This window comes from Stereum hirsutum (genome assembly GCF_000264905.1).
Source record: "Stereum hirsutum FP-91666 SS1 unplaced genomic scaffold STEHIscaffold_2, whole genome shotgun sequence".
In the NCBI taxonomy this organism is placed as follows: Eukaryota; Fungi; Basidiomycota; class Agaricomycetes; order Russulales; family Stereaceae; genus Stereum; species Stereum hirsutum.
This window is the reverse complement of record NW_006763132.1, coordinates 2,989,690-3,013,148: the sequence shown is the minus strand read 5'-3', so window position 1 is coordinate 3,013,148 and position 23,459 is coordinate 2,989,690. Positions and strand designations below refer to the sequence as shown.

General features: G+C 50.8%; 6 protein-coding genes across 6 annotated transcripts; 2 read left to right on the top strand and 4 right to left on the bottom strand.

The window, feature by feature from the left end:
- Nucleotides 1–1,345: 1,345 nt before the first annotated feature.
- On the bottom strand, nt 1,346–2,321 carry STEHIDRAFT_91612 (uncharacterized protein). Its single transcript, XM_007300130.1, has 5 exons — nt 2,255–2,321; nt 1,901–2,198; nt 1,723–1,845; nt 1,615–1,666; nt 1,346–1,542 (listed from the first exon to the last, which is right to left on the bottom strand). Exons 1-5 carry the CDS (start codon nt 2,266–2,268, stop codon nt 1,382–1,384), a joined length of 648 nt encoding a protein of 215 aa, XP_007300192.1. The 5' UTR covers nt 2,269–2,321; the 3' UTR covers nt 1,346–1,381.
- A 235-nt stretch (nt 2,322–2,556) lies between these two features.
- On the top strand, nt 2,557–3,366 carry STEHIDRAFT_50066 (uncharacterized protein; the record flags this gene model as incomplete). Its single annotated transcript, XM_007299332.1, has 1 exon — nt 2,557–3,366. The coding sequence occupies one exon, from the start codon at nt 2,557–2,559 to the stop codon at nt 3,364–3,366; it is 810 nt and encodes a 269-aa protein (XP_007299394.1).
- A 1,273-nt stretch (nt 3,367–4,639) lies between these two features.
- Nucleotides 4,640–5,936, bottom strand: STEHIDRAFT_108023 (uncharacterized protein; the record flags this gene model as incomplete). The annotated part of the gene is made up of 5 exons (XM_007300129.1): nt 4,640–4,942; nt 5,040–5,447; nt 5,502–5,660; nt 5,695–5,843; nt 5,915–5,936. 5 exons carry the CDS (start codon nt 5,934–5,936, stop codon nt 4,640–4,642), a joined length of 1,041 nt encoding a protein of 346 aa, XP_007300191.1.
- Nucleotides 5,937–6,996: 1,060 nt separating this feature from the next.
- Nucleotides 6,997–8,886, bottom strand: STEHIDRAFT_91607 (endo-1,4-beta-xylanase C precursor; the record flags this gene model as incomplete). Its single annotated transcript, XM_007300128.1, has 10 exons — nt 8,797–8,886; nt 8,716–8,734; nt 8,601–8,650; nt 8,514–8,543; nt 8,130–8,375; nt 7,962–8,052; nt 7,774–7,896; nt 7,246–7,712; nt 7,101–7,163; nt 6,997–7,047 (listed from the first exon to the last, which is right to left on the bottom strand). Exons 1-10 carry the CDS (start codon nt 8,875–8,877, stop codon nt 6,997–6,999), a joined length of 1,221 nt encoding a protein of 406 aa, XP_007300190.1. The 5' UTR covers nt 8,878–8,886.
- A 1,416-nt stretch (nt 8,887–10,302) lies between these two features.
- On the top strand, nt 10,303–18,467 carry pks2 (ketoacyl-synt-domain-containing protein; the record flags this gene model as incomplete). Its single annotated transcript, XM_007300127.1, has 10 exons — nt 10,303–10,349; nt 10,624–11,358; nt 11,412–12,065; nt 12,128–12,476; nt 12,544–12,621; nt 12,695–14,168; nt 14,224–15,933; nt 16,007–17,721; nt 17,797–18,329; nt 18,396–18,467. The coding sequence occupies exons 2-10, from the start codon at nt 10,720–10,722 to the stop codon at nt 18,465–18,467; spliced, it is 7,224 nt and encodes a 2,407-aa protein (XP_007300189.1). The 5' UTR covers nt 10,303–10,349; nt 10,624–10,719.
- Nucleotides 18,468–19,249: 782 nt separating this feature from the next.
- On the bottom strand, nt 19,250–20,683 carry STEHIDRAFT_108020 (uncharacterized protein; the record flags this gene model as incomplete). The annotated part of the gene is made up of 7 exons (XM_007300126.1): nt 19,250–19,396; nt 19,463–19,591; nt 19,702–20,025; nt 20,077–20,157; nt 20,395–20,463; nt 20,517–20,555; nt 20,615–20,683. 7 exons carry the CDS (start codon nt 20,681–20,683, stop codon nt 19,250–19,252), a joined length of 858 nt encoding a protein of 285 aa, XP_007300188.1.
- Between the last annotated feature and the right edge of the window lie 2,776 nt (nt 20,684–23,459).

Sequence of the window (23,459 nt, the reverse complement as noted above, 5' to 3'; positions counted from 1 at the left end):
TGGAAAGACGTCACCACATTGCATAGCATCAGCGGCAAGCCTCTCCATGTCAGGGAGAAAAGAATCATTTGCCTCCGTATGATCATGGTACGCAGGCTCAGAAGTATCGTTATTAACTGCATCCGCAAATATATTTGAGTAAAACGACAACACACCGAGAAATCGGGTCGGACCATCAGTGCTATGAGTTGCCATCCCAGATTGTGCGAGTCGGGTACGGGTGCGATGCGTAAAGAGCTGCAGTGGTCACTTCTTGGGGTTGTGGAGCGATGCAAAGAGGGTGGAGGAAGTGTTGAGGACAACTCGTCCTTCACGCACAGCGCAGCTTATAATCTCAGGGAACTTCATATGACAGCCGTAGAGATACAGCGCTGAAACGACTCGCAAGGTCGATGGGTGTCGCCTCCTTGTGATGTAATTTTGCTGACCAGCAAGAGTGAATGCAGGACATGCATAGCTTTGATACGGACGGGAACATCCACATCGCTAACTATGACGCTTTGCCTAGTGAAGACGCCATTCACGGTGATACCAATGAAAACCTAAACCATTCTAAGACAGGAAGTGACGCCCGAAAGACTCAGGAAACGCCCTAAGACGCCTGGTGGTCAATGAGGAATCAGAGTCGTCCGCGCATACTGCCATTAGTGCAGGCGCTGTGTTGACTCTGACCCACATTGGAGCCGTATGTCTATGAATGGAACAATGCGTGAACTCCAAATATAGAGTATAATCACCTCGGATAAAACATACCGTGAAGGATCGTCCTGATACACTGCACCTTGGAGATCCTTTCCAACCACCCAAGTAGTGTCGAAAAACAGGACAAATACCGTCTTCATCTGTTCAAAAGAGTTGTCCCACAAGGAGCATTTTCCGGTAGCCAACCGCTGAAAAATATGCAAGTTGAACAGAGGCTCGCAGATGGATGCGCAGGCTTGAACCGATACACCGCACAGTCAACGAAAGCGAATAACTCCATATTGAAACTATCGAGTGTATGCTCCAAACATCGAAACTCGGTGCACTCGGCGTTCCACATACAGTAACCATGAACGTATCGGGGAAGCGTCCTGACCAGCTTGTGTATCGCTTGTGCTGAACGGCCAGTCACTGCAAATGGCGCTTTCCGCACGAAGCAGGCTCGTCGAGGGAGTAAACTCAATCAAAAGGAAGTACTGTAGGACTTGGGAGGGCCATGTACTGATCCTTGCGCAGATTAATGCAGACGTGGTCGAGAAGAAGACGGTCATTCCAACGTAGGCAGAAACGGAGCGCGTGATTGGACCTCACAAAGTGCATAACATGCGATAGATGGCTCGAGGGCCACGGTGATATTGGACCGTATAGAATGGCGATGGCGTGATCAGAGAAAGAGATGTCAGAGTACACCGGAACTCCTGACGAGAGCCGCCCAGCTTTTCACGACATATTGAGAGTAGAGCTCAGCCTCGCTAGCCGCAGTCCGAAGAGAGGCAGCCGTGTCGAAGATGGAGTCGAGGAATGCATGGGCAGTTCCTGGCGAGGTGAGTTGGTGAAGCTCTGGAACCGACAGAGGGTAGTGAGACTCGGGAGTAGACCAAATCCTCGATCGGAAGGAAAAGAATACGTTACCAGCGGCTGTGTATATTGTGGCTAGTGTGGCACGCTGCGTGTACCATGAAGGCTGAAGACAAACGTTCCTAATCAAGATACAAAGCAAAAGGATGTGAATATGCTTACACCAAGGGATTCGTCGCGAATTGCGATGCACGCGTCATTGGCTACGCTCGTGGCATGACGGAGGGCAGGCCTCACGTCGAGTGGCGGAAGACCATTTTGGGGAGAAGCGAGAAGGGCGAAAGCCTGATACAATAAGTTTAGTAGCACTTTCAGGAAGGATTTTGACGACGTTAATCACCTCCGGCAAAAGAGATAAAACGGGCTCGTTGTATCCCAGCCTGGAACGCAATACTTCTTTCAAGTCGGGCGTCAAGGAAGTAGCGCTCGACTTCATCTGAATCCTGCCCTTTTCGAGCCATGCATCGATGAGGGTCCGGCGAGCATTATCTCCCTCACCAAAGAGAGTTGTTACAGCTGTGTCCGGTAACGGTTCTGAGCGTGACTCTGCTTGAAGATGCAGAACGGAGTTGGCAAGAGCTTGACGGGTGAAGCCGTGTTCTCGTACGAGAGGTATGGCGGCTTGGAGGAGACGTGTTCTATGAATGGAGAAAATTCAACAGATTTTGTAGCTATACTTTACTAGGCAACTGACCTTAGAGCAGACATGACCCTCGAGAACGGCCGGGATACTCAATTCGAACAAGCTGGTTGGAAGAAGGAAAGGGGCTCGTGGGAACAATTGCCAATGCGGCGGCGGCGGCGGCACGAGTTGGGTGGCACCATGTTTGGCCATGTGAAATCGACTCGGTTTCTTGACAAACACAAGGGGATGCGGCTTCTGTTGACGAGTCGTCCTGAACAGCAACGACGACGACGGCTAGGCTAACTCAGCTTTGAGAATAGTATCCCTACTTGTCTATCATGCCTTCAGTGACCTCGACGACATCCATCACGATGACCTCTACAAATGCTCTTCCGCTGAAAGCCACCTCAGCCTCGCCACAACCCCCACAACCGTCGATACAACCACCGCCGTCAATCCTTAATACCCTTCGCTCTATATACTCTCGTGCAGCGCGCGCATTTCTTCACCGCGACATCTCTCTCACTTACTCCCTTATTGCCAATGCCTTCACCCTCCTTCCAGCACCACCTTCGCCGCACATTCAATCCTTCAGTCAGGGTGGCACTCAAGGACTCTATGCGGACCAGCGTCGAAAATGGGATATCCTTCGTATAACGCTTGAGGCTACCGTCTATAACTCACCACCAGATGATTCTGCGACCATCCCAGCGCCATTACGAAGCAATGCTATGCTTTCATCTTCGTCACTCATCACTGCACTCCATACGAGGTCACTACAACTCTTTACACCGGATGGGGTTGGTAGACCAGAAAGTGCGTGGTTACCTAGCCAGATTCTTGTCACACTCGTGCTGGCAAGCTTAAAGACGGACTGTGCTCTTGTCGGGAGGTGGATGATCGAGGAGTGGTTGGCCAGGCGAGGGAGTGTGGATCTAGTTCCGACAGGTCCGGTGGAGAAGGACGGATACGAAAAGGTGTTGGAGGTGTATTGCTTGAACGTGCTCCCAGTGCTGGAGGAATGGGACTACGCTGTTGAATTTCTGGAGTATGAAGGAGAATTAGCGCCGGAACGAAAGCAGGTGAGTCACCACGTTATGGATGTATCGCCACTCAGTCTTTGTCTTCCATACGACATCACTCCAATCGGTATTTCTCTGAATGTTATCTACGGTTATTGACCATTCAACACACAGCATATTCTCAAAACGCTGAAAGCTCTCCATGCACAATATCTCATCACGTCACAAACGCCACCGCCATCGTCACCAAGCCTTCACTCCTCCACGCTCTCTTCTTCGTCATCGGCACCAGTACAAAATCTTCGCTCACCATCACCAACACCATCTATCTCTTCTCATTCAACAACATCAACAAAGACCGCCGTTCCTCTATCCAGTCGACCCTGCAACATCTCGTCCTCTTCCTCGAGCCTCTCTTCTCTGGCACCATTGTCATCGGCATCTTCATCTCGCCCGCCTACGCCTGGTTCCAGCTCCACGGCGACCTCGAGAACAGTCACACCTGCACCTGGTACCCAAAGACCTATCTCAAAATATAGAGGTCATGATCCCCAATCAATAACGAACGGCCATGCAAATGGCCACGGAGTCGTGAATGGCCCGGTACATTCAAACGGGGAGGCGCGTGCTAATGGTAGGCATTCACCGTCGAGCCTCACACCTCCTTCAACGCTTGTGAAAACACAGTCTATGGCGTCGCCTTTACATTCTACCGCACCCTCAAGATCACGCATCTCTTCACCCAGCCCACTCTCACTTCTGCGAGAAATTATACATCCATGGTTATCGAGGCTTCACCTCCAAGGTCTCACGAACACACCGAAGTGGATGGTATTTGTTGCCGTATTCGTCGTCCTTCCTTTGGTTTCGCTCGTTCTACGGGTTAAGAAAGGGGCGAGGTTAGTGAGTCCAGGTGGGGGTGGGATTACCGCGAGGGATGTGAGGAGGAGGTTGGGCAATGGATCTAATGTGCAGGGCGGGGGCGCTAGTGTGGTTGGCGTTTGGAGGAGGGTCTGGGAGGAGTGTGTGAAGGCTGTGGAAGATACGGTCAGAATGGGTGGGAAGGGCCTGGTGTAAATTTATTTATTATCCTTGTTTTTATCGTCTTTGGAGTCACTTTTTTGGTTAGATTCCGTTCATGTTATCCATAGCTTTCTATTACGATTATGTGGGTCTGGGAGGATAATGCAGATCGGCATTCTACTATGTCACTCCACGTTGTGAACACTCCCTCGCATGCTACTGACAATTTGGGATCAAGTGTTGGAACGTAAGTATACAGAGAGTAAAATATCGGCGGTTCAAAGGGGTAATAGTCCACAGTAAAGAGAAGGTGTATGTGAAAAGACGGGGAAGCATCGTTACAATGGTGGAAATGAGAGACACTGTCAATGTGCAGTAATATTATACAATAGGTACTGTAACCGTAAGATCAACCTGCCACGCTCCCTGAGAGACGGGATAGAATCTTCGGATGGAGATCTGGTCCAATCTCAAGCCTGCTGGAGAGGGGACCGTTGAGCCGGGTATACTGGGATGCGGTATCTGCTGGTATACACTCATCAGCAATGTGCCCCAGAGAGCGTATCGTGAGTGAGTGAGTAAATGCCTTCGTGAAAGAGACCAACTGGGCGGCGATTCGCTTGGCTAGTATGCCTCGAGTGATTGGCACAGATTGCTTCGCTACAAAGCATTTCGTGCTAATCAAAGCCTTCCATGGTGTGCATTCGGGCCACTAATAATCATCGAGAACAGAATACAGCGGGCGTCAGAGTTCTCTAAGGGATAGACAGGACAGGTATAGACAGTGCGGGGAAAAACAAAATTCTTACTAAGATATGCATCGTGATGTTCCTCGCATGATCCGCCCTAAAGACCACGTCATCTGCACCTTCGAGGTGTAAAGTCGAGTGTCTAAACGGGCCGTCAAACGCGTCTGAAGCTAGGACACCTTCTTCACCAGAACCACTGAGGCAAAAAATGATTGGTTCGAGGTCGATAGGGCGGCCGTAACGCGTCCTCCCCCTTTTGGAAGGGTGGACATAGCGGACTTGAGGAATTTGGATAATACGGCTGGCTGGTGGTCCAGGTTGGTCGTGCGGTGCCTCGACCAGGGAACATGAAGATGTGAGGTGAATGTCTGCCTGCGCACCATGGACAGATACATGACTTGACTGGCCCATGCTGGCCATACCCCAGTGGAAGGCTTGCGTGTCCATTACAGAGCCGTCTGGCTGGAACTAAGAGGCAAAAGGTTACCGCACGAGGGGGAAAGAAGCCGTGCGACATCATACCGTTGATGCTGCATATGGAATTGCGCCGCTACTCGCACCATGGCCCTCAAGATACTGACTCGGATCTGCGGAAGACGTCGAGATAGTCGCGGAAAGATAGCTATCCGGTATGAGGGCAAGTTCATTTGAGTTGTATGGATCCTGATCCCGAGTCAGCCTCTGGACAACGAGTTGAACAGCCTGAGTAACATACCTGGCCTACAGGATCATGCCAATAATTGGTGAAAGGCCAATCCTGTGATGCTAGTCCCTGATCACTCAGTCGAAAGTTCTCGAACTTCCGAGGTGTAGTTGCTGCGGGGTATACACTTCGTTCCGGAACCTCGTCGTCCGTTGTTCGATCTACGCCAAAGAACGAGGTAAGTAAGACACCGAATAGTGGGAATTCGACGAGGATCTCATGAAGCACCAACCTTGTGGACTATCATCGACCATAAAGACAAGAGGAGGACGTATAATATAGAGCGTACAGGATATGCACAGTAGATGGAGCAGGAGCGCTGAGGAATCGAGGGAGAGGCTTTCTGCAGTAGTGAGCGTGGGCTGGCTGTTTTTATGTGACAGCTTCCACCCAATTATGAGCCCAGGCCGACGCATGATGAAAGTGCGCAAAAGACGCGCTTTACGGAGATGAAGGGTTTGGCTTTTGATGCCCATACTTCTTCTCGCAATAAGCTATAAGCTATATGCTATATACTTTCCGTTTTATGCTTCTCGAGACTACGTAGCCAGTAGACTTACGTAGCATATTGGTGTCAGCGCATTATCTTGATATTTCCAACGCAGCTCAAGACTTGGATGTCATGCTCGTTAAATGAATCAAAGAGAATAACCTAAAGTCAGGAGTTAGTGCTCCCTTGCGAACTTGCGTTAGACTGTTAGACAATATTCGCCGTCGCCGAAGCTCTTCAGATACGACGAGTGAGGATTATGAGTAGGAGCCATGCCTTATATGCCTGATCTCATTGCCCCCGCACATTGCACCGTGCCATAAATGCCGTCATGCACCTGATAATAACACAAGGTCTACCTACGCACAATGATAAGCGAGATATAACGGCATTGACATTCGGTGTATGTGCGGTGCTAAAAGTGCGTTGTGCATTATCATTCGGTACGCTTCACCGGTCGTTTACATAGGTCAATGCCCACGAGAGAGACAGGTTACAGCAGCGTCGTCACCACGCGGACAAAGGCTACGCCACTGCCCGCCGCAGATGACCAGGCGTCTAAAAGCTTGACATCTCAACATCGGAGCCAGTGTCAGGTCAATGAAGGAAGGTGCCCAGTAATAATGGAAGCAGCACAGTATACGTTGTTGTATGCTTCATTTTGGTTCGTAAATACAAACAAACGAACAGGGCTAGGGAGTGACCTGAAGACAGCTCGGCAATATGGCGCTGTAGCCATCGCACCATTTACCCAGACGAAAAGGGAGAAAGAGACGATACCACATTATGAGCGAGACATGACCCGAAAGATACGAAGAAACGATTTAGGCGAATCCGGCGACGATACCATCGAAAGCGGGCTTCTTGACGAGGTTCTGTTCAACGGTATATTAGCATGATGGGCTGGAGAGACAAAGGATGGTCGTACAGAGTCCCATGGCAGGGCCGCACCAGAGCCGGGGAACGTTGAGGGCACCCACGAGTACTTGTCCTACATCACGATGATATAAACATCAGATCGATTTACCAAAGGAACAACAAAGAAAAAGACGGAAGAGCAAAAGCAAACGTACTGTGAAGTCCCAAATTGTGATCCCAACACACTTCTCAATCGCGTTGCAAGCAGCAACCACATTCTGATAATCCGTCTTCTGCTGCTCATAGAGTGCCGCCGTCGCCGGCAACGTCATCCTAATATCCAACTCCGTGATCGCCACCTCCAAGCCCAAAGCCGTGAACTCCTCCATCTGACTCTGGAACGTTGTAGGAACCTGCCCCACAATCAAATGGCCCTGGAAACCAATGCCGTCAAGGGGGACGTCTGCGGCTTGGAGGGACTGTACGAGGGATAGCATCGAATCGGATTTTCCAGAGGGATATTCGAGGTTGTACTCGTTGATGTAGAGTTTAGTGGAAGGGTCGGCAGTGCGGGCGGCGGTGAGGACGGTGTTGACGTAGGAGGTGCCGAGGGAGTTGTAGAAGACGTCTGTGCGCCAGGTGCCGTCATCGTTGAAGGGCTCGTTGACGATGTCGAAGGAGTCTGGTGAGGGCATAGAGAACGGTCAACAGAGAGAAGAGGGGAAGTTTCGAGAAAAACGTACAGGTGTCACCCTTGTAGTGCGTGAGGAGGGTGGTACAGTGGTTGACCATGGCGCTAGAGAGGGCAGAACCAGAAAGGCTGTTCACCCAGCTGGGAAGTTGGTTGTACCAGACACAGTTGTGACCTGTTGATAAGCAAACAATCATCAACGTCCGTTTTCCATTCAGCGCAGTGAAACAAGTAACATACCACGAAGAAGCTGTCCATTTCCCTTCGCCAGACTCAAGATAGCATCACCCTGTGTGAACGTAAAGTCTCCCTGTGAAGGCTCAGTCGCATCCTAAGCGCAAAAGTAACTGTCATTAAACTCGGTTCTTCCATCGGGTTGGAGGAATAGCAAGGCTAATAATTACACACCCATTTCCAACTGTTCGCCGGCGAGATCTGACCAAATTCGGTGTTGTCGTCTAAAATTGCCGTGTATGCTGCGTCGGTCAACTCTGAGTTATCGGTGGCGGTACCGAAGTAGGTCTTCCCCGCAGCTTTGGCCACGGTGTTAAGCTTCGAGGTGGAGGTTCCAACAGGAAGACCTCCAGAGCCCGTGGGGGAGGGGGAGCTGACAGTTGAACTGGGAGCAGTTCCTCCACCACCGCTTCCCGTGCCCTACACAGCGTTAACGACGAATGCCAGTCAGCTCTACAAGGAGTGGCACGGGGCGTGATTGGCGAGGAAGACATACCGGGATGCATTCTGGGAATGATAGGAAAAATTAACATGCATCAGGAAGGGGAACAGATGCACGACAGTTAGAGTGCACCTACGGGAGTAGTACTATTGAAATCAAAATTAATTAGTCGGTGACGCTCCCAGGAAAAAAATAATACGGACGGCATTGGAATACGTGCAAACGGAGCCAGATGCACAAGTGCTAGCGCCGGCTAGAAAAAAGGCGTCGTGTAAGTACCCAAAGAATGCTGATTCCTGTGTAGCGCGATTGACTTACACCAACCGATGCCACCGCACTAGAAAAGGACGTCGTCAAAGATCGGGCCATCCAAAAGAAAGGAGCACATCATTGACATACCTGACCCCAGACAGCAGACTGAGAGGCCACGAATGGCGCGAAGGCGGCAAGGGTAGAAAATGCAGCGGCGAGCTTCAACATCCTACCGTGGTATGAGTGGACCGAGGGACTAGAATGAGAGCTTGGGAGTCTATAAATGCAAGGAGTCGCGATGAATGTGTCTTTATACGAATGCTCGTCATTTTCATGGGCATCCAGCAGGGAGCAAGGAGCGGCCTACGATGTGCGCGGCCCGCGACGGATATTCTTCGATGAAAGGTGGTTCAATGCAGGTGTGCGGATGCGATGAAGAGAAGTTGTACATGACCTCTGATGGCATTTCTTCGGGCACATTATGCAGTCAGTCAGTGAGGATATGCGGCGATTGATTGCTTCAAGAATAAACGTGGGCGGTATAGAGAGGATGTTTGGGTGATTGTATACTGCCCATGCCACGAGGCTCGGTTCAAAGTCGGCTCGTGCCATATACGACAGCTTAGGAAAATAGTCGGGCATGTTGCTGGATCACTTTCTGAAATTCTGCTAGGCATCGACAGCGCGAACGAGGCTGGACATGCGACGTACGCGACGGAGCCGCAAGTAAAGAGACTAAACAAAGGACTGATGAAGACTTGAGCCGTTGGTGGAAGATGAGGGGCAGTCATGGGGGCGTACCTGCTCATACAAGGTCGCTTCTGCTGACGTGGCTGGCCCAGATGCTCCAAAAGTAGAGACGCATCGCTTTTGAACGCCTCATCGCCGAGTTCCAAGAAAAACTTATGTGGGTGTCTGAGTAGTTGTAGCTGCTGTGAGCTAGTCTGTAACAAGTCAAGCGGCGGCATCACAGCAACCTGAGATCTGAGCAATTACACACTTCTTGCAATTAACTAAGGACAAAGAGGACCACCCCACGGGTTCAAGCCTTTTGAGAGCCCCGCCCCGAGTAGCATGTAAGGACTCATCGTCATAGAGACATCACTGACAGTCTCTCCTTTCATTGAGATGCTGTAGCTCCACGCACGATGATAGGACGATCATTCTACAAAGTAGTGCAAGCGTCGACTGAAGGAGAGAAGAATCGAACCGGGTCGCGGTCTATCGCGGTATGAATCGTGGATCGTGAGGGTACTAGAGTCTAGTGAACATTCGCATTGCAAATTGTGAACATCGTGAACCGCCGACAGCAGCAAATTCCCACGCTTGTTCCCGAGTTGCTCCGAGCTCGCTGACCACGCCACAGAATCAACTGAACTTCTATGGTCTCCAAAATCGGCGTCCATATCCTGCATAGAATTGCTCAAGAACTGCTTCTCTCCTTCATCGACGATCTAGGAATGGTCGAGAAAGACTTAGATCCTTTTCACCGGAGGTGTCGGTCCGGTGTCTAGTCTATCACTTTCACCAAAATTTCACACTCCTTCGAACGCCACTGCAAACGCTGACAGCGCTGATCACCGACGCGACCGCCGAGGCATCTCTCCCTATTCGCTCAGTCCGTCCGCGACGGCAATTAAGAAAAACTTTCAGCCTTTATCTCGTACCAATATCGCAGCTTGTAGGAAAGCTCATACGCGGTGAGTCGTTCGTGTGCATAGTCCACTTTTACCGCTTCAGATGTCTCTTCTATGTTGCTGCATGCGTGGTGTGGCGGACTTTGGTCTCTATCTCAGACGATCTGCATGATGGTCTTCATCCCATTCTCTATCGCCCGCCCGTCTTTTTGGTAGCTGTGGAGTTCATGACGCATGCATCCCGTCTTTCCACTTGCAAATCAAGCCCTCATGTCCTCTTTGAACTCTTTATCTCACTCGCAATCTGCTCTCGACTTATCACCTACTTTTCTTGTAGCTCTCTCCGCTGTTGGCCCCTGATATCTCAGCTAGATATCACTCTAAAAGCAACGACCTCCCTATCACTCGACGTCAGAATCGCTCCAAACGGATCATGCATCAAAACGAAATAGCTTCTGTCGTGGTATTCGCTGGACAGGGTACTCCGTCCTTGGACTCTGTACACACTCAGACACTCGCTTTGCACGATGCGTCTTCTCCATCTGGTTCCATGCTTATGTCGGAATGCCACCGCGCATTGTTTTCAGAGCTCGCTGCCCTCTCTCCTGCTCAACTAGACGGCCTCGATATTACGTGTTCCGACTTCCCCACGTCGGAATCACTTCTCTGGAATCTTTCGCCACCGAAACACAGGACCATCATGTCCGGAATACGCATCTTTCTAGTGCAATCTCTTCGCTATCTCGCTTTCATGGAAACTCAAACACTCTCAAACAATCCCTACGCACCTGCACGACATAGCTTGCCTTCTTTCAACTTCTGCGGCTTCTCCTCTGGAATACTTCCAGCTTGCGTGTCCGCGTCTTCAATCTCCACACTGGATTACATTTCTAAATCTGTGGAAGCCTTTCGGGTCGCCTTCTGGATAGGCGTGCATACGGAGCTATATCGACGTGCATCAACCCAGGACATCGACCCGTTGGATGAAGACCCAGAAAATGACTCGTGGAGCTACGTCTTTCTCGGCATGAATCGCGAAATTGCCCTGGGTGTGTTGAAGCGGTTCGAAGAGGTAAATCAATCCTTTTCCCCGAAGAGTCAAAAGTTCATATTTTCGGTTAACAGGAACAGACCCAGCCTGCTCCTCTGTATCTCACTGCCGTGATGGATCATCACAGCGTCACCATTTCAGGCCGACCTGACGTTTTGGAATCATTTGCGCTCTCTGTATCCGCCAACTATCCTGCCTACAAATCTACCGTTTCCACGCTCTTTCATTGCGCAGAACATCTCGGAGCTGCTCGTGACGACATTCTTGCCGATATCTCTCGTAGGAATATCTCCTTCCCCGCCTTCTCTGACTTGGTGTGTCCGGTACATTCCAGCCTTACGGGTGAAGCTCTACGAAGCATCGATGGCGAGACACTATTAGAGGCCATGGTAGACGCTATAATGCTTCATCCGGTCAACTGGGACTACGTTCTACTCTCCGCTGCTGCCTATGCTTCAAGCCAACCCGTTCGAGTGGTCAATATCGGTCCAGGCTCTGGTCTTCTACGAACTTTCGAACGATATCTGGCAGCTTCTTCGATCGCTTTCGAATCTCTGGATCTGACTATGACCCGCATCGTTCCTGGTACGACTTCAAATATCACGGGTACATCCAAGTTGCAAAAGGAACATATCGCGATCGTTGGAATGGCCATCAATATGCCTGGTGCGCCGGATGTATCTTCGCTTTGGCGGCTTCTGGAGGAAGGTTTGAATACGATCTCGGAGGTCAGTACTCGTCTTTTTCCGTCCCGCCAAGAGCCTCATTCCCAGTGTCACCTTCTACGTAGATTCCACAGCATCGCTTCCAGATCTCCGACTATCAAGACCCGACAGCCTCCTCGGGCGCGACCTCGAGCTCGACGCCTCGTACAATGAAGGCCCGTATGGGTAACTTCATCGATGGTCCCGATGTATTCGACAACAAGTTCTTCAGGATCTCACCTCGTGAGGCCCGTTCTCTCGACCCTCAACAGCGTATTCTTCTGCACACGACGTATGAGGCGCTCGAGGACGCGGGTTACGTGCCCGATGCGACGGATACGTGGAAAAGAGAGACCTTTGGGTGTTATGTTGGTGCCGCTACCGGAGATTATACCCAGAATTTGAAGAATGATGTGGATGTATATTATGCTACGGGTGAGTTCTGTCCGAGCGCAATCATTCTCTGTGGGATTTTGGCTAATTTGGTCCATGATCTGTCCAGGGACGTTGAGAGCGTTCTTAAGCGGACGGATATCGTATGCTATGGGCTTCGGAGGGCCGTCAATCGTCGTGGATACAGGTAATTATAATTTTCCTATTCTTCTTCGGTACCCTGAGCGATCACTGACACAATGGGCATTCTTTCTGAACAGCTTGCTCGTCGTCACTTATTTCCATGTACCAGGCATGCCGCGCCCTTGCAAGTGGAGACTGTAACGCCGCTGTAGCAGGCGGCATCAACATTATCACAGGCCCAGACGTACGTGCTATCCCTCTATTCATTCGAGTATTTCTTGACGTCCGTGGTCCGTTTCGCCCCAATATCATCAATATCTTCTTCATCCACGCCGTCCCGTGTACAACCCAACAGATGTTCCTCGGCCTCGACCGCGCGCACTTTCTCTCCCCTACCGGCCAATGTAAACCCTTCGACGCCTCTGCAGATGGGTATGCCCGCTCTGAAGGCTGCGGAATGTTTGTTCTCAAACGCCTCTCCGACGCGCTTTCGGAGAACGACAACGTACTAGGCGTCATTCGCGGCGTCGACATCAATCAAAGCGGACTCGCAGATTCGATCACTCACCCTCACGCAGCCACTCAAACCACGCTACTCAAACGCCTATTGCACCGTTCCGAAATCGAGCCTGAGAGGGTCAACGTCGTGGAGGCTCACGGGACGGGCACGCAGGCCGGCGATCCGACTGAGCTCGAGAGTATACGAAACGTCTTCGCCTCACCGCATCGATCTACGAATAATCCGCTCCACATAACCTCCATCAAGGCGAACATAGGGCATCTGGAAGCCGCATCTGGAGCCGCCAGTCTCGCGAAGCTGTTGCTCATGTTCAAACATAGGACCATCCCTCGTCAGGCCTTTTTCCGAGAACTCAACCCTAGGATCCTGCCCCTTGGGATCGACGGTTCGGTCATTCCGACGAGAAATATGGAGTGGAAACAGCCGGGAGGCGGGCTACCAAGGGCTGGCGTGGTAAACAACTTTGGAGCAGCAGGCTCCAATGCGGCCATGGTCGTGGAGGAACATATATATCCTCTTCCTTCCCCCGACACCCGGAATATGACATATGTCTTTGGGCTATCTGCGAAGACGGAAGAAGCTCTTGAAAGACTCCGCGAGCGTTACATTGAGTGGTTGCAGACGGCGGACGGAGAAGAGGCGCGGTTGGCCGATATCACGTATACGGCTACGGCACGACGACAGCTCTACGATCATCGGATATCGTTCTCTGTTACTGACAAGGAAGACCTTTGGCGCAAGCTCATCGATTCGCGTCGGACCCGACCCTCGATCACGGCCAAAATTACCCCCGCCCCTCCCAAAATCGCTTTCGTTTTCTCAGGACAAGGATCACAGTACCTCGGTATGGGTGCGAGTCTTTACCATTCTGTTCCGCTATTCCGCAAGTGCGTCGACGAATGTCATTCGATTCTGAGAAAAATGGGATTCCCCGGAGTTTTGGCCATTATTCTGGGGGAAGGGGAGAAGAGTGGGTTGGACCGGGAAGAGGAAGTGCAGGCGCACCAAACTGCTGTGTTTGCCGTCGAATGGGCTTTAGCCCAGGTTTGGATGACCTGGGGTGTTAGGCCGGTAGTCGTTGTGGGTCATAGGTAACTCGCGACTCTACACAACTCGAACTTAGGATGTGACTAACACCTCTATCAGTCTAGGAGAATATGCAGCTCAAGTCATCGCTGGCGTTCTGACGCTGAAGGGCGCTTTGCTGCTCATAGCAAATCGAGCGTTATGGATGGTCCAGAGATGCACACTCAACGCTACCGGAATGCTTGCTGTCAATATAAGCTCTGATTCTGTCTCCGATATCATTACCAGCCACGATCTCCGCCACGATTTCAGCGAGTGCCACATCTCATGCTTCAATAGTCCGACGGACTGCGTCATCTCAGGCCCGATCTCCCAACTCATCGTCCTGCGCTTACACCTCAATGAACTGAACGTCAAGAACCTCATCCTGTCCGTGCCGTACGGATATCATAGCCCGACGATGCTTCCAGTGCTAGACGACCTCACTTCCCTCGCTAGACGTATATCAATCCGAGCCCCGACGATTCCTATCGTGTCGAATGTTTATGGCGAAATCGTTATGCCTGGCGACACGGACGTTTTCAATGCTGAATACTATGCGATGCACTGCGCCGAACCCGTTCACTTTGAGCGTGGACTGCGTTCGCTCGGCACTTTCATGGGGAACGGTGTCGCAGGAGATGGTTTGGGGATGTGGGTGGAGATAGGCCCGAGCACGACAACATTACCAATGCTGAATGCCAATTCCGGGACGAGTTCCACCGTGGCCTGTGACGACTTCGACATTCATAAAAGCAGGACCGTGTTCCTGGGTTCGATGCGCAAGGGCATCGAGCCTTGGACTACATTGGGCTCAACTTTGGCACAGATGTATATGGCGAGGGTGGATGTGAAGTGGAGAGAGGTTTTCGAGTGCCGATACCAAGAAGCACCGAGATGCATATCGATGCCAACGTATCCGTTTGCGAAGACGAAGTTCTGGGTCTCGTACAAAGAAGATACCACCACCTCTCGATATCGCCACACTAAGCGCGTCGCCACCGCCACCGCCACACCAACAGACCTGTCAAGATTTGCGATGCTTGGATCCTGGACTCAACACCCATCTCCATCAAATGAAAATATCTCTATATTCGAGACGCCGATAGAGATGGTGAGGAGGTACATTGAGGGACATAAAGTCGGCGAGGCCGCATTGTGTCCTGCGTCGGTGTACTTGGAGTTAGTGTTGGAGGCCGTCGCATGCACCCGGGCTGCCATCGAAGTTGGTGGTCAAGATGACGAAGACGCGGGTGGTAACGTAACGTTGCTAACGGATGTCGAGTATACCAACCCGTTGGTATATATGGAAGGTGTGGAGAGGGTCATTCGGTCTGAAGTCACGATACCTGGTCCGGATGGAATGGGATCCTTCAGTGTCACGTCCCATCTCATCGAATCTTCATTGTCTTCACAGAGGCCGCAGCACTCGGAAAAAACCACCCATTGCACAGGCGTCTTCAATTTCTCGCCTTCCATCGAGTCATCTACCACCACAACTAATTCCTCCGACATAAAATTCGATATTTCCGATCGTATCTCAAGTCTCACGTCGTTAGATGAGGCATACTCGGTGGAGATCTTTTCGACGCGGACAATATACGAGGTAGTCTTTCCGCGAGTTGTGATGTACTCTGAGGAGTTCAGAGCTATCAAGAGATTGATTGTCGGGGAGGGTGGTATGGAAGGTTATGCCATCGTTCAGGTACCGACATTGCGAGGTTCAGGGCCCGAGCAGAACTTTGGGGAAGGAAAGATAGGATTCGTACTGCATCCTATCTTCTTAGACACGTGAGTCGTTTATACCTCTGTCACTGTGACTTTTCGGGGAGGGAGACTCAAAGTTGAAAGTTGTGCTGGACAGAATGCTTCATGCCGCAGGCTTCCTCGCTAACCTCCTTGCAGAACCATCCGAAGCCTTCATCTGCTCCAAACTCGGCTTCATGGATGCTCCTCCAAATTTCACAAGCGGAAACGACGCCTACGGCATTTATATGACCTTACTTCGCGGCACCACTAGTATTACGGCGCACGTAGTAGTGATCGAAGTCACCAATGAGAAAGGGAAAGAGGGTGGGTGTAACAAGGTGGTAGCGAGAATGGAAGGAATAGAGTTCAGAAAGATCAGAATCACTAGTTTGAGGCGGAGCCTTGTTGCTTTCGCCGGTCGCAGCGGTCCTGACCATGCCGGCCCCGCTCGTCTTCCTACGGTCGCATCTGCGATATCGACAACAGCCCATTCTCGTATCTTGACACTCCAATCACCAACACATTCCGACTACCGACGATCATTGGTTCAACCTCCATATATTTCTCGTTCTTCCTCTCACTTGTCTACGGCTTCCACCGCCTTCACCCTCTCCAATCCCGAGCCCGCTCTAGATACTCGCGCAGAAATCATTCAAGTTATCTCTCAAACTTGTGATATCTCCCTGGCCGACCTAGACCTTGATCTCGACGTTGAGATTAGCAACTACGGTATCGACTCTCTCATGTCTATCGAGATATTGGGTGCTCTCCGAGAACGTTTCCCCTCCGTTCAGCGACTCCCATCATCGAGGTCAACATCTATCATGGCGGAATGCAGGACTATCGAAGAGATTATAGCGGCAGTGGAGAAATTTCAATATCCCGACGTATCCACAACGTCTTTCCTCCCTCATCTTCCTGGCGACGATTCTTTCTCGACTATCCCGACGCTCGTCAACGACGATGACTCCTCCGCCATGGCCACCCACACCTATTACCCCAGATCGAGCCTGGATCCTTCTATTCTTGCTCTCGAAACCAAGGACGACATATCCGCTCAGGTCAAGTCCATACTAAGTTCAGTTCTCGAAGTTCCGGTTTACGAGATCGGCGACGACGTTGTTCTGGATGCGCTGGGCCTGGATTCTTTGACGAGTATAGAGGTGCAGAGTGTATTGTGGGATGCATTGGGGGTTCATAAGGAGAATAGGACAGGGATGGAGACGACAGGCTGCGCGTTGTTCGAGCGCTGCGAGACGGTACGAGAGTTGGTGATGCTTGTGGACAGCCAAATTCAGAAGGGGGTACGAGTGCGCGCCCAAGACAAGGAGAGAAAGCCAAACTTCTACCCCCTCCAGGAGGAAGGTAACGAAAGTGCGGCGGCGGGAACCGAGGACACACAAGTCGCCCTGGGTCGACTACTCCAGCTCGACGAGAATCCTTTGCTTATACAGTCTTCCTGCCCCCTTCCGTTACACTCAGGCACGGCTTCTTCCCCACCATCTGACTTTTCAACTTCAGTCGCATCTCGTTGCGGTCACATACCTATCCCTATCGTCTTCATCCATGATGGCTCCGGGCTCTTGTCTTATCTCCGACGCCTACCATCGATCGGTAGGGACCTATGGGGAATCCAAAACCCCAAGTTCCTCCGCGTAGACTGCGGTAGCAATTGCCATAACGAACGGGCGTCAGACGGAGTTGAAGAGGAGAACTGGGATAGCGTGGAAGAGATGGCGAAGGAGTACACACAGTACGTCCTGGAGGCAAGTCAGAGGAGTCAGAGCCAGAACGGAAGATGTGCGGTCGACGAAGGTGTCATTTTAGCTGGTGCGTAATACATCAAACTGTGAATTCTCTGACACTGCCAGACGTCCAATTCTTATATACGACTTCATCTTATAGGCTGGTCCTTCGGTGGCGTGGTCGCATTCGAAATTGCGCGGCAGCTCCTTCGATACAATAATTCAGAGATGAGGTCGCCAGTCCGGGGTGTCATACTCGTTGATTCGCCGTGTCCCGTCCAGCACGTCCCCATGTCCTTGACGGTAATCGACGCCGTGCTCACATCACAAACATCGGAGCCACACTCCTGCTCTTCACCCATATCTGGCCGGCGAAAAGGTATCCAAATGTGTGTAAAGAGCCAGTTTACCGAAAATGCGAAGCTCTTGGAGCGGTACGGATCAACCTTTCAAGCTTCCGACGACAAAAGAGGTGGTTATGTAGACGGTTCATCCTACCCGCCACTCGTTCTCCTGCGCTCAAAGGAAGGTTTCCATCCCCGAGGTGTGCCCCCGGAAGATGTTCCCGAGTGGCTTAAGCATAGATCTAAGCCTGGAGCTGGTGTGGCGGAATGGGAGAGCTTGGTCGGGCGTGGCGGGATCGAAGTGCTTGAGATCCCAGGCGATCATTTTGCAGCATTCAAGGAAGAGAATGTAATTGTCTTTTTCTATCTTCATGTGATACATTGCTCATGACATTATTGATACATGCGAACATAGCTCGCTCAGATGGCATTGCAAATCAGAGCAGGATGCGACTATCTGGAGGGGCGGGGGAGGCCAGTTGTATGATTATGGCGCGTCTTGCCGAGAGGGGGCCGTCGAACGTTGTATGTAGCGTACGTGAGACTATCAGGCTACGAGTCTCGAAATTCATCAATCTGACTCATCATGTCAAGCGATGGGCTCTTCTTGCTTATACTGGTACGATCGAACCCGTAAGCAAAGCCATACGATAGCACATGCGCTATAATATTTGGTGTCGATACACCTTCAAGATCAAGTACAGTACACACTAACAGATGAGGAGAGCCGTTACGATATAGATCATCGTCTATCCGGCACGAGTGTGACGCAATCGGGGAAACTGGCTTTAAGGGGAAAGTGAGGGGGAATTATGATGGGGAGGTTAAAGAGAGAGTAGTTTACTTTATGTTAGCCCGTGTAAGGTGGATGGGGGAACGGGAGAGGAGCGATGCGGAAAGGGAGTTGAGTTTACAAACACATTATAGTTATTAGTCGTACATGTGAGGACAGGAGGAATAGTAAATGACACGCAATACGACACGAAATAGAAGGGGAAGGAAGAAGTAGGTTAATTTTGATACAGGAGGGTGTGTATGGAAGAAATAAGTAAGGGTGGGCGGGGTAATAAAAGATAAACGAGATAATTATGAAGGCATACTCGAAGCCTATGTTGTTTTATTTTCCCAGAAATAACCAGTGCAAAATGCGGGTCGCATCTGAACCGGTAGAATCCGAGGCTCTCGTTTTTGGATTTGTAGAAAATAGTAGAGACCCGCGCTGCACTGCTTGCCAGTGCACGCACCACTCCCTTACTAAATGTCGTAAAATCACAGCGAGTCTGACTCCTTGTAGCCAAGCTCGACTTGCCATGATCCTTGCGACACTTGGTATAGCCTACGGATCACTATATCTCCTAAAGTCATCTTCGGTGGGAAGGGGTTCAGGACAGTGCCGGTGGTGGACCTGGAGGAGCTCTAAATGATACAGCTCTTCAGTTAAAGATCGAGACGTTCATCCGATTTACATGAATGCCCACGTACCCGGCGGCCCTCCACACATCCCTTAAAACGGCGAGAAAGTCGCTCGAAAAGTTGTCGACGTGTTATTGGGTTATATCCACCACCTTCGGACTTTCCTGCCTTGATGTTGATGGTGCCACTCCAGTCGGACTAATTTTGTGATTTGTATTCGGCCTAGGAATCCAGAAGACAAGACATGCGTTAATAACATATTATGCTCACAGTGGTGTAGAACGCATAGGAGGAATTCAAGTTCTCACCGATGGTAATACGTGTACCGTGATAGTTTCACTCTCGTGGCCCACGAGAACACATTCCTCTGCGTTCTCGAGTCCGGGGTGATTAATGCATACTGCAGCGTGAACTCCATCCTCGCCTTCACCATGGCCACGAAAGGAAATAGACGATGCGGTGTGTGGAAGACGATAACGGTCTTTCCCCTTCTGTTGCTGATATCTATCTTGTGCGATGAATGTGATGGATCTGGAGAGAGACGAAGACGAAGAGGTCTGTGCAGAAAGGTCGCTGTCGCCAATCACAGTCGACTTATGAAAGATATGGGTGTATATGTGCGAGTCAGCGTCCTGTTGCACAACGAGAAGCGGCGCCTTAAAATAGCTCAGAGGGATACTCACAGAGGCAAACTGAGATGTGAGCTGATCGACCATGACGCCAGTGTCCTGGGCAAAGTTATTTTCTCTAGCGTCGGGCTGAGCCTGTTCGGTTGTGTGAATAGGTTGGTAGTAAGCACGAATAGGCAAACGGTCCTGACCGGTAGCTGTCTTGACCCATGCATCTCGTCTACCTGACCTGTCAGGTATGGGTATGGCTGCCCATCCCTTACCATATGTGCGGCCTGAGCAGACAGGTTACACTTTAGTGCTCAATGATGGAAGGGCGCTGCCAGATTCGGGTTCGTTGAAAGCATCGACACGTTCTAGAAATATACGCACAGGCATGTACAAGACAGGACCACGCTGGTACATGTCTTCAGTAGTACCACTGTAGCTTGGATCGTATATCTGTAAATGTCGTTAAGTCGAGCTATAAGAATGACGGGAAAGGAGCTACGAACTATGTGCTGGTTCATGTCCGGGTCGAGCGTACTAACGTCCTGAATACATACCAAAAAGCATGAAATGAAGTACAATATGTAAGGATTGGCGTACTCACATGGTCAGACATGTCCTCAACGGCGGGATGGAATCCGTCTCCATTATATGGGTAGGTGTGAGAGTACATCGATGAAGAATGTGGTGGGGGGTGAGGAATCCCAAATCGCTCTGAACCAGTTTCCTTTATACTTCGCGACTATAGCTGTAAAAAGAAAACAATAGCCGTGTAGGCTGCTCTCTGATTGGATGGCACTCCAACAATCGCATCATGCAAAATGCTAGGGGACCGACCGCCATCAGCAACGTTCTCGCTCCGATTATGGCAGCGTGTCTACCTCAAACAAAATCGGGAAAAATACATATATCTTGAATTGGGTATTCTCTGACTGTGGGTGGTCATGTTTCTTATTATCTAAAGAAGCTGTGTTGAAACGTCCCCGTAACTCTGAGCACGATCGAGGTGTGCATACACCTATCAAAAAAGCTGCAACCTTCATATTGATGGCTACGTGGGAAAACAGTGTGGGACGCCAGGAATAGCTCCTGAGCTGTCCTCGGATACTGCATCTGTACTAGCTCATACGGATCGCGCTGAGTAGATCTCCGTTGGGAGCCCTAGATTCTTGTGAGTGTTTGAACTTTCCATGTTTGGACGAAGCTCGAGAGACAGAATGTTGGCATGCTACAGGCTAGACCGTCATCGCCGTATACCGAGATTTTGTGTACAAAACCTTAAATATGGTATGGGTGTGGCGAATATTGGCCCAGCGCCGCAGGCACAGTAAAAATAATCCACTAAAATAAACAACGCAAAATGAGCTTTGTTATGCAATACGTAGCGCATTTGAAGGAGTAGAACCGCTATGTGTTTCGTCGCTCCCGCACACAGAGGTTCAGCGGAGACATTGAACGAGAAAGTTGAACGAGGTAGACGGAAGCAGCCGGGACCAGAGGAGTCAGGCAATATGAAATAACACCCTGAGGTTCGAAATGCGGCAGGCGACCACACAATACTCCTCATATGTAGTGTGAATATTGTGGCTTGTCCAGTGTGGCACGCCATTCGCCTGGGTCCAAATCATGGGAATGATGGACAGGCACACCGGGGGTTCCCTCCGTTTGCGGGCCACGATGAGTGCAAGGCATCATCTGGTGGTCTGAGTTGTTCTGTCGAATGATGTTGACCGGAAAGCATCGGCTATCAGCCTCGGAAATGATTTGAACGTGTACCGAACCGAATGAGTGATCCGCGTTCGTAATTAGAGCAACAAATGTCGCATTACAGCTGTTTTCAGAATTGTAGTCGCATCCAGGATTTTCGTCGATGGAGCTTGGCCCCACTCGGAGCCTCACCGGGGCTTCCGATGGGCTCGCCACAGGCTGGGCCACAGCACTCTCGTATGCCTCAGCAAGCCCTCAGAGCGTTAGTCCCGATGAAGATGTCTCCAAAAAAAAACTCCAGAACCTCATGCAAGATATATGTCTCATAAAAACTGCCTACCTGATATTCTGAGGTGGAATAGTAATGCCTATGTCGATGTTATGAGGGCAGGTGTGGCCCTTCGTAGGAATTGGCGCTTGCGTCCTGAAATGGTAGCTGGTTGCGTCAGAAAGCTCCGACCGCTCCATCGAACGAAAACGCGGGCGCGACTATGATTCTGAAAACAACTGCAAGAGTGAAACGAGGAACGACGCACAAAAAGGGTGCCTGGTCGTGTATATGTGTATTGGCCGGATCACAGCGTCGGGCCAAGACCAGAGGCAGGAGTATAACTGTAGACGATTGTCGCTCTTTCAGCGATCCAAGCACTTAAACGGTCTATTCTGTTCACACGAGTTACGTTTCCGCAACACGCCTCGACATCCCCTGGAAATTACCATCTTGCGCCACAATGTTGCCACAATGCCGGGAATCAAATCGTCGAGGATCTCCAGACGCCGACAGTCCTGTCCATATTGCAGCACTACATTTCGTCATGTACGAGCACAAAAAGGGTGCATCAAATGAAGACGCCTGACAATCCCCTACGGATCTGATCTCGGGGCGGGAGTTTGGACGGCGCATCAGCGCGGAGGTCTGGAGCGAAAACGGAGGTTTCTGGGGCGGCTTTTGGCCCGATGTACATATGATGCGAAAGCGGGGGTTGGGGGGCACGGCCGAAAGTATGATACCAACCCCGAGGGTGTGGGAGGGTCGCGCTCGGTCTGGGCTAAACCTCAACTTTCCCTATCCTAGCCCGGACATGGCCTCAGCTTACTTAACCTAGCTGAATCGTCTCTCGATATCGACTGAGAGTTCATTTGTCTGCAATAGCGTGCACGGGTTCGGTCAAAAGAGAAGACTAGGTCAGGACGCGAGTGTCATGTCCGGGATAGATCAGGATATGTGGAGGGTTATGTGAGGACTACTCATAGCATGTCGAGGCCCCTTATACATGATTCTATAGGAGTAGAGGCCCAGTAGGATTTATTCCGAGTTATCACACCTTTTCGTTGTATATTCCCAAGTCGGAAGTCCCATCAGATGCCATCATGATTGGCCAGACTAAACATCTCTCACAAGCTCGCTTGGATCATCGGCGCCACGATGGCAGCACAGCCAAACACGACGAAAGAAATGGAGAGCAGACAGAGGAAGGGAAAGGGAGCTCACCACAACGGCAATCGACCTGTGATAGAGTTGCGCGTCGTCATCTATACGGGTTATAGGGTTGGTAATTTGACCTTCGTGACGTGGCAGGGCGCGCTGGATGCGAGCCCGCGATGTTGGATAAAATTAAATGAAGAGGGGACGTACTCATACATATGATTTTTCCTGTAGCAGACCTCCCACAATGAATGCAGGGAGTGTACGAACGCCGAGCAGATGTCGCGTGGAGATCTTGGTGTCGGATCAGAGCGCA